The sequence below is a fragment of the Anopheles nili genome, chromosome X, assembly GCF_943737925.1.
Source record: "Anopheles nili chromosome X, idAnoNiliSN_F5_01, whole genome shotgun sequence".
Lineage (NCBI taxonomy): Eukaryota > Metazoa > Arthropoda > Insecta > Diptera > Culicidae > Anopheles > Anopheles nili.
Genome location: NC_071293.1, coordinates 7,739,131 through 7,754,966, shown reverse-complemented (window position 1 = coordinate 7,754,966; position 15,836 = coordinate 7,739,131). Strand labels below are relative to the sequence as shown.

The 15,836-nt window shown below is 46.8% G+C and overlaps 3 protein-coding genes across 3 annotated transcripts; all 3 read left to right on the top strand.

Annotated features, from left to right (window-relative positions):
* Positions 1-5,369: 5,369 nt before the first annotated feature.
* LOC128728611 (uncharacterized) lies at positions 5,370-8,998 on the top strand. The gene is made up of 5 exons (XM_053822239.1): positions 5,370-5,756; positions 6,387-6,447; positions 7,555-8,167; positions 8,707-8,853; positions 8,917-8,998. The coding sequence occupies exons 1-5, from the start codon at positions 5,370-5,372 to the stop codon at positions 8,996-8,998; spliced, it is 1,290 nt and encodes a 429-aa protein (XP_053678214.1).
* A 1,327-nt stretch (positions 8,999-10,325) lies between these two features.
* On the top strand, positions 10,326-12,602 carry LOC128729213 (microsomal glutathione S-transferase 1-like). Its single transcript, XM_053822871.1, has 2 exons — positions 10,326-10,501; positions 11,536-12,602. The coding sequence occupies exons 1-2, from the start codon at positions 10,376-10,378 to the stop codon at positions 11,863-11,865; spliced, it is 456 nt and encodes a 151-aa protein (XP_053678846.1). The 5' UTR covers positions 10,326-10,375; the 3' UTR covers positions 11,866-12,602.
* Positions 12,603-13,151: 549 nt separating this feature from the next.
* Positions 13,152-15,251, top strand: LOC128729077 (microsomal glutathione S-transferase 1). The gene is made up of 3 exons (XM_053822728.1): positions 13,152-13,362; positions 14,690-14,775; positions 14,852-15,251. The coding sequence occupies exons 1-3, from the start codon at positions 13,237-13,239 to the stop codon at positions 15,096-15,098; spliced, it is 459 nt and encodes a 152-aa protein (XP_053678703.1). The 5' UTR covers positions 13,152-13,236; the 3' UTR covers positions 15,099-15,251.
* The last annotated feature ends 585 nt before the right edge of the window (positions 15,252-15,836 follow it).

Sequence of the window (15,836 nt, the reverse complement as noted above, 5' to 3'; positions counted from 1 at the left end):
TCGAGAGATGCATGGCTTTTTATACGACGTTGCGTTTTCGAAACGTTGCGGCTCTTATCAGTCGCCTTTTTGAAGGGGGCGCTGAAAAGTCATCCAGACAGCCTCACTCATACACACACATCCGTGTCCGTGCTCGAACCATATCACTTCGCTTAGATAATTAGTACTTTGCACCTTATCCTCGCTCCACTTGCTTGCTCGCTCCACCCTGTACGAACTTCGGACCACCATTTTTGAGCGCGGGCCACGTTTTTGGTCGATAGCGACGACGGCTCGACGACACACAAGCGACGGTTTGATCTTTGACCTCAGCGCGCCATCGACCACCCCCCCCCCCCCCCCCCCCTCCCCATGGTCCCGTGGGGTCACGGACCATGGGCTGGCGGCGTGTGACAGCCGGAACAAGCCAGATTGTTCGCTTCCTGGCTGTGCGCGATTGTGCGGTTCTAATTATTCTGCACAATGTCAAATAGCGCGCTTTTCCCGCGTGACCGAAAGCATTGCCAACATGATCGAGTGTGATGCGTGATCTTCGGTTTCGAAAAGGGGGGGATATATTGGAAGGGCACATTCACGTGCCCTTATACTCCCACACCACGTGTGGAGGATCATCTCGCAAAAGCAAAAAGCGCCATCAGGGGGTTGGACCCTAATTTGACCTCCCGCCAGGGCGTTCTGGTGATCACCAGCGCAAAGGGGTAGCAATTTGCAACGTGAGCACCGCCACCCGGGCGGGTTCGAAGGTCGCCTCCTGGAGCCACTCAACCGGTCGTTTGCTATGCAAAAGCCGGCATGACTAATGCAATTAACGCCGCTAATTTCCATTCCCACCTCGAAAAGGAGGTAGGTGAGGGAGGGAGGGGGAGGGAAGGAAAATAATTAAACGATCGTTTGCGATCGCGCCATCGCGTTTCGTTGCTTTTTTTTTCTCCCTAACTCTCGTCTCCGTAACCCAAGAACCCTCGAGTGCATCCGTACGGTTGAGATCGGGATGAGAACGAAGCAGAACGAAAAACCCCCCAAATGAGCACCCGCGAAACATCGCCTCACGATTGCACCAGCCGTGGACCGTAATGTGTCAATGTGTGATCAGGTTTGCGTCTCGTTCTAACCACCTCCGGCGTCATTGTTTGTGGCATTCCCTCGATGGTTGCAATTTCGCTTATCATGGTACCGAAAGCATCACGATCACGAACGTGGCACGATCGTGTACGACCGGGTGGGGCTAATTATGATCGAGTGATAAGCAAAACCTCACTGGAGGTGATCACCAACACCCATCCCTGTTGACATGTCCTACGATCATCACATACCAGCGTACCATACTGCTGGAACGAGCCGATCTTCTCAGTGTCAACTTGAAAATAATGGCGTGTGACGAGATGAGCAAAGAACAAAAAAAAGATGGCTAGAAAGGAGTCACGAGCCATCCTGCTTAGTCGTCGCATGATCGATAACCCCCTCCTCCCTCCCCCCACCTCCTCCACACACCCTGTGTTGTGCATCGGTTTGGTCAGATTTATCGCAAAATGCGGGTGCACTTGATTGCCCCAACGTGATGCATAAAGGTGTCAATTGGAAGCAATTTAAATAAATTTGCTCTTAAGTCCGGCCATGGTTGCGCGATGTGCTTGTGCCTGTGGCACGCATACCGGCAACGTTAATTGTAGCCCACAGTCGACCGTTGCCCATCACCAGCCAGGACCAGCGGATCTTCCCCGATCGCCGTGGCCAGTGTGGGTGCAGCGTAACATACGCGTGTACGCACACGCCCAAACACACGCATGCTCCTGTGCCGGTCTCCAGTTGGAAAGGGCAGCACCCTGATGGCAGCTCGCACGATAGACGAGTCATCGATCGAGACCAAAGCGGCACACACTCATGCTCGGACGCGTCGTCACCCGTGGACTTTGAACCCGCGTGGAGAAGCGTTGTATGGTGGCGCAGTTGCGTCAACCGATCTGGTTCCGAGTTCCCCCTTGACAGCTGAGCCCTGAGCGAGAGACTCGCTTGATGTCTTCACATTCGCTCTCTCTCGCTCTCGCTCACACACTCACTCTCGCTCGATCGGTACGTTTTTGTCGCTTCTGGAATGGAACAGTGGGACTAGATAGCGTTATCAACGCGATAGCGACGTTCCTAGGTTTTGCTGTCGCCTGCGTTTGTTCTGTTGTTGAGAGAATGTCGCTTCCGATTTTTCGAACCGATTTGTGAGGGCTTTGAGCGTTAGAATGGCTTGATATTGCTAAAGGATGCAGCGTGGCTAGGGAGACACAGGCAGAGGGCCATCGATGCCGAAAGGCCATCGGAATGCAAGCACACTAGACATTTAAAATGCAAGCAAAAAAACCCTTGCTTCTTCACTGGTTAAACATTAATTAGCGACTCTATAGATTAGATTAGGAGAAAATACTTCTTTTACTATTTACTGAAACGCTTAAGATTCAATCTCATCGTCCTATTACATCAGAAGAGGAGATTTTTTCTTTCTTTGGAAACTCGAGTGAAACTTCAAGTGGAAGGGCGGCACTTATGTGCCAGCTTAACGAAATGAAACCAAACATACCAGGCACCAGATAATGGGGCGCATTATGCGTTTGGAATTTTAAATTTCGATCGGTTTGATGCAGCAACGACAAAATGCCCGGATTAAGGTTAGACGTAGGCCCGGTTTTAGAGTTCCACTTTCTTTTGGAATGGATTTCTAGAATATTGATCGCATACAAATAACGGCTCTAAAGACTTATGCGAGTTGAAACACACGACGTTATTGAATACCAACATTTGAGAGCAATTTATATTAGTATATTTGTTGTATATTCAACCTAAGCTTGTCTGACGTTTGAAGCTATCTAAATAATACTAAACTGCATAAAAGTCTGGAGAAGCATCCAAAAATGTTCATAAAAACACGAGAGAGTATTGTGCTCGTTATGTGAATTTATAGGATATAAGAAGAAATGTATTTACTAAAATATATGCGGTACAAAATTCGAATGTAGTTCTACAACCAATTTTGAGTATTGAAATCTAGTATATGATACCTATTCCATGGGGTGATGGTTCGAGTCCAATGTCAAACATCTGTAGGTTGTATTTTGCCCTCAGTCTGTAATCTTTATCCTCCCACGCACCTGACCAGTGGGCGTTATGTGCGTGCTTCCAGAAATAAAACCTAACCTCAATACTAAAGTACCCCTGTGGTCGAGTACCAAAGTACCTCAGATACCTCTGCATCCCCAGTGCCAGTTGCTGTTATCCAGGATCAGCAGTAAGCTCATTCACCAACCTTGTTATCGGCGTCTACGTCACCGTAACTGGGCACGAGAGAGTGAAATGTGGAGTACAGTAAGTCAGTTTGAGGCCTTTAAGCCGCAGACGGACACCATACCTTTCGCTGTTTATCGTTTTTGGCGGTACGTCCCCGGCCGTACAGCTTTACACGACGTGCTACTCCTCCAGACGAACGGCTAGTAGAACTTTGGCCGCGGAATCGTGGTTGGATGTGGATGTGGCACAGTAACACAGTAGAGATTTCGTAACTTCACGTCCAGGTTGCCTGACTCAGCTCGGAGCTGTTGGGCTTGGGGTTACAAAAATAAATAACAAAATTAGCAAAACATTGTAAGAAAATTGTTACCTGTTGTGAAATGGAATTGTATTAAATTGGTTGAGCATTACTCATAGATAATTAATGGAATTATTATGCTATCTGTATCTTGGAATTCGGACATGTTATGTTTTTTGTTTTTAAATAAATGCTAAAAATAAAAGCACTCGATCGTTGGTTCTCCAATAAAAACAACCCCATACCAATGGTATGATTTGAATATAAAATTAATTAAATCAAAGCCTCAATCAATCGTTGCACCCGTGAGATCATAAATAATAATACTAAAGCCAGCAGCAAGTGCGGCAAAAGCTTTCTATGTGGCTGCAAGCTTTCGTAGCTTTAAGCGCCTAACAGTAGGCAACAAGCGTTCCCGATCACTGAACACATGGCACCAACGGAAGTTCGCACATGTTTGCCTTACGCCGCGTAAGATTTATCATTCCTGCGACCCAAACCTACTCCTCCAAGGCTCCACGAGATGCGAATGGGCATTTTCGGACTTTTGGGTCAAAGCTATAAAATCACAGCAAAACAACAACGCCACGGTTGAACGGTTCCGCGTGACGGCAGACCGTGCCGCTTTTTTTTTGTCGAACCCAGAAATGGTGCACAAAACCACGCCAGGAGGGGGCTCTGAAGAGAGAGAGAAAGAGAGAGAGAGAGAAAAGTTAAAAAACCCACCCAAGCAGATAGAGAACGAAAGAAAAGGAAAAAGCCGCGTGCGCAACCATCGTCACTCGTTAACCCTTCAGGGTAGACCCTTCCGGGCCGGTATGTGTCAATTAGTTTGCGCTATTTTTGCGTCCTATTTCAAGCACGCAGCCAGGATGTGACGTTCCCCTGGAGGAGTCTCATCTAGCGCCATCCGCCATGTTGCTCCATTACGCAAACGAGCACGTGGTTTGGTTCACGCAAAAGCAAAACCCATAATGCAGACACGCAACCGGAAGCGTGTGGGCGGCTTGCCACACAGCCACACCGCGCCCGAAAAGGACACCATCGGTCGGGTGGTGCGTAAGGGTTGCCACCAAAAAACAAAAAAAAAACCACCCACCGACGCCATTGGGGTCTGCTTTGCGCGATCGTACGCCTCGAAGCCCATGCGCAATGGGCTCGTGTGGTCAGTTGCGTTTTCTGCCGCGACCCAACCAGCCGGGGTTGTTCGCTCGTCAGTGTTGGGACTCCCGTTGACGCGAGAACGCTAGTGTGTGCGCTTGTTCACCGGTCGTGTGTGCGTGTGTGTGTGTGTGAGACTCGGGATGCGCAAACAACCGCGTCAGCCAGCGACGACGTGTCCTTGCTAAACCTCGCACAAGAGGGCGACCAACAATCAACAAACAAACGCGTCCTTGGGTTCATCCATCAACTCCGTCGAGCCTCCACCGTGCGTCGAGGACACGTCCATCACTTCCGGGACGCCATTTAACCCGTGCCCAATGGCGCCCGAGTGGTCGAAAGCCATTATGGCGGGTACGGTTCGACCTGCAGTGCAGTGGTAGTGTGCAGCAGAACGCGATCTGGCACGTTTACCTGTGAAGCTGCAGCATCCAACAGTGACGTTTGGACAAAGAACACGCGCAGGTGTCGTCACACGCCGGCAGAGGGTGTCCTGCGTGTGTGTGCCGGTTTGGCACCTGGGGGTCGTGCACGAGAATGCAAGTAAGGTGGCCGGAGCAAGTCGTTTGTAAGTCGCGTCCACACAGTCGACCACTGCAGTTGGCACAGAAGCACTACTCTGGGATTCGAACTGTTCGCGATGTGCTGCAGGCCTGTGGGTTGGTCGTCCTTTGTGGTGCTGGGAGTCCTGGCGAGGTTGTCGTTGGTGTTTGGTGGACTTTTGAATGATTCCACACCGGCTGCTACTACGGGAGCTCGGGATGCGCGATTTCTCGCGCTAGGTGACGCCAGTGAAGAGTTCAGCTTGTATCCGACGTACTGGAGCTCCGCTGACTTCACCGGGGAGTCCACGGATGGGTACGACACGACGGCAGAGGATGATGGAGAGTTTGTGCGGCTAGAGGAGGGTGGATCGGATTTAAACCCTGATCCGTACGAGCTGGATAGGCCGGGGCAGTATGGATTAGGCGCAGGAAGTTATGGAAGTGACGGCAGATACCAGGAACTAACCTCCGGTGACACTTCGGTAAGTATGTAAAAGAGTTGCAAAGTTAAGGATGCCCTAGTGTAGAAAGACATCCAGTACGACTTCTAAACGATCAGCTGTAACATTTTTACGAGAGACATTCTCTGGAATCTTTGTGGAAGGATCTGTTCATCAGAAGGAAAGTTTTTTTCTGAAGGATATCCTTTAACGTACGTTTTTTGAGGGGCACGTCAGCCTACAGTAAAAAAACACATTGTTATCAGGCTCAAAGCTCTATACGTGAAAAGTCATAGAAAGTCTTAGCAAAGCCAAAATCGTATACGTCGCTGTGTGACGAACTACTTTAAATTATTTGTTAGAAATTGGAACAATGTCAAAGGCCCGTGGATAGTGTAGATTGAAGGTTTGATTCTGTTTTTTTATATGTTAATGTGAAGATTTTTCTCTCTACGAAAGTGAAGAAATTTCTTGGACCTTGTTGAAGAAATTTGTTGTTTTATCACCGGTGTTCATGACTCACCGATCAACTATGCCACCCTTTAGAACACGTCAGATATTGGCACGTGTATTGCCCTTGCCATGCCTGCCACGGAAGCGAGGGCAACTTCTCTGTCTCTAACCTATCGTAACCCTTCGATACCCGGTTTTCTCCATCAAATTCCATTCCAGCGCACTCCCTTAGACGAGGACAGCCCCTACTACCCACCGATGGTGGCGGACCAGTCGCAAGGTAAGAGATGTTTATTTTTCGGTAGTCATCACCCAACGGTACCTACACGCCCTGAAGGTGCCCAATGTTACGCAGAGCGGGGTGTACTACACCGTCTAGGGGAGGAGAAGGGCACCATGGCGAAAACTGGAGTACACCCTCCCCCCCCCCTTCTATGAAGCTAACGATCACACGCACGGACACGTGGAAAGGGTGCACACTGGGTGCACGACATAATACGTCGGCGGCATTAGCGTTGCAAAATGGCCGTTGCACTTGAACGGGTTTGAAAGCAAAGGGGTTGGTGATCGGTATAGGAAGGGAGGGGGGGGGGAAGGGGGGTGCTGGTGTCGCATCATCGCGCCCCATATAGCACGGTCTGGTGGGGTTCCATGTTCGAATGGAGGCTTGGTTCAGCTCAACGACTCGTGACGACTGCAGGAGGGAGTCGACCACACAACCGGTGGCGGCTTCACGCCTTTCACTGTCAAGAATTATGGGCCGGTTTATTTTTTTCTTTAATCAGTTATTGCTTTTGTTTGTACATGTTGTTCATCCCTCGAGGGTGCCGTGAAGCAAAAGAGGGCGAGTTGTATTATCTAAGCGTAAACGCATGGAGACGCCAACAATCGACAATCAATCAGATCGCTTTAACGCGAAGAGTTTCACAGCTCACCTATTAAAGGTTAGTTGGGCTTAGATCACAGGCTGCAGCACCCCACTGGCACTATTTGCAGGTTTATTACCATGCTGTTGTGGATGTTCAACAACCTTGCTCCTTTAAAACTCCTCCTTTAATGGGTCATATGAGTAAAAATACGGTTAAGTGAAGCAGACATGTTCGCACGATGGCTCATGAGGCTATGTACTCCTTTTCTATCCCTCTGTATCACATCACCTTCCCGCACGTTTCCCTCGGTTGCACCCTACACCAATACTGCCATCGCATCGGATGTTCCGAAACACGTGGTAAGTCGACAACTGTCAGCGTATCTGTCACGAAAAAAAGGAACTCAAACCAGCAAAGCATGCCTAACCTAACTTTGCACCTACCTTAGCGGTACTCACACGTGCACCTGGTACCTGGCAACTGTACCTACTTCCGGGTACTTCTGGGGCACTATGCAGACGAACCAGTAGTGATGGCCCCCCCGCCGTCCGTATCACGTGTTTCAGAGTTTGTCCGGGGTATGCTGCAGCGTTTCGGGGTATATCAGTACATCGAGGCGTACCAGAACAAGGGCACGACCAGTAGTATCGAAAGTCCCGTTAGCACCACCGACAGTACCTCCACAGGGGGTCTAACCTCGCACATCCAGCGCATCATTCCGCACCGATTCCGGCCACACTTCGTCAACACGGACAAGGGTTTGCGCAATATTCCGGCACAATTGAACGACGGTCAACTCCAGCTAGCTCCGGAGGATGGAACTACTGGCACTACGACCACCGGGCAGCAGAACAACGGACAATCGGGGAAGGGAACTGGTGCTGGAGCGGGTGGTAAGACCCCAGGAAGTACCAGCACGATCGGTTCACTCTTCAGCAACTTCAAGCGCAAGCTCAAAGCCATCTACCCGGGCACAGTTTGGTGTGGAGATGGCAACCAGGCCAAGAGTGAAGATGACATCGGGTTCTTCTACCTCACTGACACCTGCTGCCGTGCGCATGATCTCTGTCCCATCACGATCGCGGCTGGTGAACAGTTTAACAGGCTGAAGAACAATGGCTACTTCACACGGTACGTACGAAGGTGCTCCTCTTAGGGCTATACTTTCATTCTTTACAGGTTGTGTAATTAGGTAACCTTTTGGGTTCTTCTATGAAGTCAAAGCGTCAGTCATGTTGCAGACTATGCTGAACTATTAACGCTCGATAGAAGCGCCTACACCGGATGTTAACCTACTCAACAAAGCAACTATTTTGTTACCGTATTGCTTCAAACTAATCCAAAATGGTTGCAAACTACCTGCCGTGCTCTGACCAGAACGATTCGAGCAATTGTGCCAACCCAATAGATAGAGAGAAAGAGAGAGAGGGAAAAAAAGTCAGGGCGGAAATTGGCAAAAGCTCGAATCGCAAAATCGGAATGTTAAATCCTAATTGCGGCCATTGTTGCGCCAACTGCTGCGTCCGTCTCTCGACCACGTGCGTGTGATTGCGCGCGCAATTGCCAACACTTCGTTACGGTCGGCCATTTATCGGTCGAACAGATACCAATACCAACGTGCACTAATTAACCACTCTCACTCTCCATCTCTTGCTCGCATCCATCGATAGATCTCACTGTGACTGTGATACACAATTCTTCAACTGTCTCAAGAACGCCAACACGCTCGTTTCGCGCCAAATCGGCTACACGTACTTCAACCTGCTGAAGCCCCAGTGCTTCCGGTTCGAGCATCCTAAGCTAAACTGCACCAAAAGGTAACGCACTCGGGGTTGTGCCGTGTGCGCGCACAGCTCTCTAATCTTCTTTCGTTTTTGCAGAAGTAAAGGCAAATGCCAGACGTACGTGGTGGATGAGAAGCAGAGCAAACAGTGGCAGTGGTTTGATAATCTCATCTTTTAGCCCTACTGGAGAAGAAGTGCGAGATATGGGACTACGGAGTGATGTGTAACAAGCGTTACATTGCTTCCCACCTGGTGTCACGCCATCATCCCCAGTGTAGTGATTTGGTGTGGCATTTTAATGTATGTTGAGGTATTTAATGTAGCTGCGTTCCAAATAGGTGACTTCCACTGTGCCGCATGTTACGTGGGAGAGGCAAACTGTACCAGCTCTTTAAAATCATAACGTAACCACGTAGGTTAAAGGACATAAATATTCAATCTTAACCCATCCAAAACGTGTCACTGCTGCGATCGTGCGAAGTGGCACACGATCGCTTGGTAAGATGAATGAATCGTCTTAGACGGTACGGAAAGCTTCAGCAGTTATCTGTCGATCGAGTAGCTCGTTCAATGACGTTTTGTAACGTATATACATATGTAAGTTTTTGCTTTAAACACCTGTTATTGTGTCTGGTAGATCTCCTATCTGGCTGTCGATAATTCAGTTAAGTCAAAATGATTAGAGAATCAATAAACAAACAAACCAAAGCAATGGTCTTACAGGTCATACAGCCTGTTCCGTGATACGTTTGAAGCTTGTCGTCTATTTCTAAGAAAGTTACTGTATATCCTATAACTTTCACAACTCATCAAAGAAACGTTTTTTTAAGTAGGAAGTGACGAAATTTACCCAGCTGATAGTCTCAGAAACAAAAAAGATCGAAAAAACTCTCAGGGACTCGACCGGCGCAATTAAAACGGCAATGGCAATTAGCTTCGTTCTCTCTTCCCTTGAGCTGGCAAACAAAAAACGGTTTTTGGCATCTTTTTTTATTTAATGAGCTAAAAATGGATTTATGCTTCTGGTCCTTTTTTATCGCTCACCCGTCGACCTTGAACGGAACGGACCGGTTCAGCCATTCATGCCGTCATTCGCACTATCGCCATCTCACCCTCTCCAGCATGGTTTGCCAATGCGAACTTGCTTGCCGGTTTTGTTCCAAAAACCCACCCCGAAACGAATGCCAACCAAACGCGGAACATGTGCATGACCAAAACCGCGTGCATTAAGGCGCATGACGTTTAAACATAAACAAACTCTCCATCAACCGCGGGAGCCGTGGCCGAAGTGTGCGTTTGCGTTTCCCGCCACGCGTGTAGTGGTGAAACAGAACCGGCTTGTCGTATCTGCGGCCACACCGTGTGTACTTGACATTCAACCCGCGGTCGCATCACAGCGTATTTACATCTCAGACGGTACGCAGCAAGACGGTAGAGACGTCAGTTCGCCAAAGGAGTCGTGTTTTTTTTAAGTGTCCATTTTGGTATTATTTCACAGCAAACAAGAAAAAATAAAGCACACCGGAAGCCTTCCAGCAAACAAGCAACAATCAACATGACAACCCTGCTGAACAACATCAACGATGAGGTGTTCCGGACGTACGTCTTTTGGGCGGCTGTTTTGGTGGTGAAAATGCTCGCCATGTCCTTGCTCACGGGCCGGCAGCGATTCCAGAAGAAGGTAAGCTATGCAGTGAAGGTGTGTGCGGAAATTTTGGACGGGGCTTTTTTTTTTCGTTGGTCCTAGAGGGAGCGATAAATGGGGCGGCAAAATGGCCGCTATTATGCAACGAACATTTGCCGCACCGGATTGCTGGAGATTTTGGGGTCACAAATGTATTCCGGCCTGCTTGTGTGTTTACACACGCTTGAGAACAGTCCATGTGTGTGCTTGTGTGAGGACATATTATTCTGGGGGAAGATTGAAAAGTGACCTTGGCTCGAGCCTGTACTATGTTAGTTGGAAGTTGATGCTTCATACATACAAAATCTCATGATAAGTTCAAAAGTTAGTTAATTGAACGTATCATATCTTTTTTGAAAATTAGCATGACATGCTTTAAAAAGTTGAAGAAGCCAGTAAGAACCATGACATGTTACATTCCAAGTCTTCGAGTTACAAACCTCATTTAATACATGTTTTATGTTAAGCGTTATCTATATTTTATTGAACATGAGGAATGGAATCAAAAGCTTAAAAAAGTCTACCGATTATCTTACCAGAATGATTAGAAAACGAGCCGGTATGTTGAAGGCCAATAACAAAAATGATAAATGAAGTAATGACTTGTAATTTTTGATCGTTCAACGGCTCGGTTTTGAACAGAATGCTGATACAGTGTGGGGGGCTTGCGCCATCGAACATCAATTGGTGTTGCGTGTATGTGTGCGCACGCGAATAAGACGATTACGTGGAGTCAGATTTGACCGACATCATCATGACTTGCAGATATTTCCATCGCTATCGTCAACTCATCTAAAGCGCCTGTACGAATTCCAACCATTTGCAAACATTTATGAAAGCAAAATCAAACGAAACGACTAGAACAGGTGGCCTGCTCTATATGATGTATAGATCATGTATTTAAAGAGCCTTTATTACCCCGCAGTTCACTTATGATTAATTGAACTATTTTAATACCTTTCTATGACATGTGCACAAGCTTCCTCGTCGACTTTAGCGAGTATTGAATTAAATTCTCTCTATCCTTTTAGGTGTTTGCTAATCCCGAAGATATTAAATCCTCGAAGAAGGACGCTGTGCCGAAGTTTGACGACCCGGATGTAGAACGTGTACGTCGTGCTCATCGTAACGATCTGGAAAACATTTTGCCCTTCTTCACTATCGGCCTGCTGTATATGTTGACCAACCCGGAGCCGTTCATTGCCATTAACCTGTTCCGGGTTGTGGCCATCTGCAGGATCCTGCACACACTCGTCTACGCCGTGGTTGTGATTCCGCAACCGGCACGTGGCCTTTCCTGGGGTGTTGCTTATATGGCAACCGGCTACATGGCTTTCAAGACCATTCTATTTTTCCTTTAAGTTAAAGGCTTTCTACTTTCGTTCTTTTGTTACGATTCATCCCAAAGTGTCAGTTCTAAATAACAATTGCTTTTACGATCAGCATTAAATTCATGTTTCACTATCTATAAATCAACGATGTTTTAAATTCAGTGAGTGTACAGCTGGGGAAGATTTAATTACTTTTTTCTTCTAGCGATGCACTTCGTTGTTTTAAAATGTTTTGAAATTTAAATAAACTTTTTTAGTACTTGTGCTTGCTTGGTTTAGAAAAATAACATAGAACATGCAACCTGATAAGTAATTAGCGTCTCTCATCTGTTCGCTAATGAAGGGTTAGAATGAGTTTGAGCGAGCTAGTGAGTTTTTCTGGCTTGATTTCTTTATTCCAATGTCAACAACGAATGGTAAAAAAACCGAGAAATCATGGAAGCAGTGTTATAAGAAAACGTTTTACGAACATATATAAGTTACAATAGTGTCATTGCGGCTTATTTACGGGTATTAGAAAAGAAAATGGATTCCAAAAAAATGCACAAAATTCGAAACGAAGAGGAGAATGGTGATCAAAATAGAACAAAGTCTTCAAGTATGGAAGAAAGAAATGAAATAACTATCGTTGTATATGGCTGATAAGGTTTTTTTTTCGGAATTTAAAAGTCTAACGTTAGCTGTTTTATGTTTTGTAATGTACAACCCGTACCAACGCCTTCATATATTCCAAAGTAAAACATTTTGTACTAAATAAAACGATAAAACTAGTCTAACAAATCTGCGTATTATTTTGTTCAAAGTTGGATGTTTAAAATTTAATCTGTAATTCATAAATCGAAAGCATAACTTGTAAATCAAAATTGAGGCAACACTATTTGCGGGTAAAATTTACAGTTTAATGATTTTATATATAAAGCATATTTTTTCTACAAGTCCGCTAGACAGACCTCGAAAGGCTTATACAAAAAAAACTGTTTCGTGCAGCCGATCGCATCTTAATATGCGTAATCGTTTCATTCCACGACTTGCATTTCTCATTAGGAGGGGTTTTTTATTCTCGACACAAACGTTGCAAGCCTCACGGGTATCAGCGGCATCGGCAACTCGCATCGTACGATTTTATTTATTTTTTGCTGTATCAGTAATCTCAGCCCATTATGGAGATATGAAACGCTAAGCTCTCGAGCCTAAGAGAGGAAAACAAAATAGAGGTGGGGTGCTACAGGAATGATGATGTTGCAAACAGCTCCACGCGATCAGTTAGATCCATTAGCAGCAAGCGTACGGTTGAACTCGTTGCAAGTAGTCGCGTTTACATCTACTCATCGCTAACCTTGCTGAGTGAAGTGTCCTTCTGCAGGCCCATTCCGTTCGAAAAGCAGCTTCAACAGAGTCACCATGAGCAGCCCATTCGATACGATCAACCCGGAGGTGTACAAGGCGTACGTCTTCTGGTCGGCAGTGTTAGTAGCGAAGATGCTGCTGATGGCTCCACTAACTGCCATTCAGAGGTTCAAGAACAAGGTGCGTTTTAGAGGCTATGGACATTCGCACATGCAACAAACAGCTCAAACTTCAATCAATTTTATGTCACACTTGTTGCGAACACGCTTAGGAAAATGAGTGACTTTAGAATTGTACAAACAGTTTCATTTTCGAAGCAGCTTGATTTACTCCAGCAAGACACCTTTAAGAAGGTGTAGGTCAAAGGTTACCGTCAACTGCGATAAGTAGCTTCGAGTAATCGATGGCAGGCTAACAGCAAGTACCTCAAATTGCACATCATGCTCCTGAAAGCAAAACCCCCTTCTACCCTTTAATGGATCAGTGGCTAAAACCGACCTTTTTTTGTGCCGTCATACCGATAAAGATCCTGGCATGTTTGATAAGAAAAATAGCTCTTGTAGGTCTTTCGAGGGCACGGTGGTTGTAGAATGGCGATTTGATGAAGTGAAAAGGTTACGTCACTAACGTCGCTCAGTCAGACGTAAAATATAATCGGCTGTTGTGTAAAAGCAAACAAAATCAATGAACTAGGCGCACGATAGGCGTTGGAGGTGACACGCCAATGTGGCCTAACTGACTTGTAGCAGCCATGTAGTATTTCGTAGTTCGATCAGTCTACTGGCTGTTGTGAGCTGTATGCGCCCTATTGCTTATGCAGCAACTCTTACACACACAGCAGAGGAGTTGATCATGTAACAAAGCTGCTTAACGACACGGTCAGGGTTAACTTCATCTCCATTTCCCATGAATGATGCTTCACAACGCGTAGAAAGAAAGTTGTGCGAGGGTTGGGCGTGTTTTAACGAAACCCGAACGGCGTCAGCTGTGAGGAGATAAAGTGAAAAGCTTTCTCTTTTCCTCCCCTGTAACGGTACGGCGGGCATCGCCCCTCTTGTAACGGTGTACAGGGGTCGGATGTGGCTGGTTTGGTTTTTGGGTAGAAACGAGTTTTTGTTCCTGCCAGTTTCAACGTAGATCTCGCCACCGCAGCACCACGTTTAGGGCTTTTTTGTTGTTGTTATTGTGTGTGGCCAAAAAGTCCCTTAAGGCGGTTGGATTTGGTGCTCGGTTAGTGCTTCGTTTGTCTGACGTTACATCAACTTGACCTAATTCCGAACATTGGCGTACCCCAAAAATGGCGACCGTGTTTGAATCTCTCGACGAGACGGCTTTGCGGGCGTACCTGTTCTGGTCGGCGGTGTTGGTTGCGAAGATGCTCCTCATGTCACCACTAACGTCACTGACCCGTGTTCGCAAGATGGTACTGCAATTGGGGGGATTTGGGTGGTGACGTGTCAGAGCCCTTCTGGAACATGGTGATTAATCGGGCTAATGTCTTCCTCAGGCTTTCGCCAACCCTGAAGATTCCAGCGCGGTCAGCAAGAAGTTGAAGCCCAAGCTAGATGATCCAGACGTGGAGCGAGTCCGCCGGTAAGTCATCCCTTTCTCCGACATCCTGCACTATCTGTAGAACCTTACTGACTATTCTTATTCCCTCCACTTCCAGGGCGCATCTGAACGATATGGAAAACATCCTGCCGTTCTTCGTCATCGGGTTCTTGTACCTGTTGACCAATCCTGCCCCCTTCTTGGCGGTTAACCTGTTCCGAATGGTCGCCATCAGCCGCATCCTGCACACGATTGTGTATGCCGTCGTCGTTGTACCTCAGCCAGCTCGGTTCTTCGCCTTCGTTGGTGCTATGGCCCCGGTGGGGTATATGACGCTCCAGACCATTCTCTACTTTATGCGCTAGATTTATGCTCACATCGGCACGGTGCAAATATACTTCAATGCGTGATGTGGATCATGCCGGTTTATAGGGAAATCAAAGCCGTTTTATTGGGGGGGGAGGTAATTTGCTGATGGAATGTGGAATTGATTTTGCTTATAAACCGGATAGGTGGATCTTGAGATGGTTCGACATATTTCTTCATCGTAGCCAATTATTTCAATTTATGATGCCGAAACGTTGTCCTTATATTCGTTCAAACAAATTCAAACGTTGAAAATTCAGGTTGTGTTCTGTGAAAGCTCATGAAGAAACAGCAAAAATTAAAGAAAAATCACGTCAAGATTCTGCTAAAGAAAATCCAAAAACCACCGATGAAACTTTCTTCGAGCTTTGAATCAAAAATTTCACCTATATCCGGAAGGCACTCCTTCACCAGCGCCACATTTCATCGATTTCAAATTAAGCATTCTAACTAAACAACCACTTTCTGCGAAAGCAAACATTTCCTTGCATTTGAATGCACTTGACCGTTGGAGCTAGCCATGATTAACGTTCCCGTTCTGGCATCGCTTGAAGGTTATCATTTTCTTCTCCACCAGCTTCTATTTTCAAACAACAGCGAACACGCCGCCGTCCGGAAATGATGCACATTTTTGCTCGTCGAACCAGACACACGTCACCAACGACGCTTTCGTCTGCGCATACGACTCGCAACGCATACACTCTCGCGCTGGAGCCGCGCGGTATTCACGCACCATT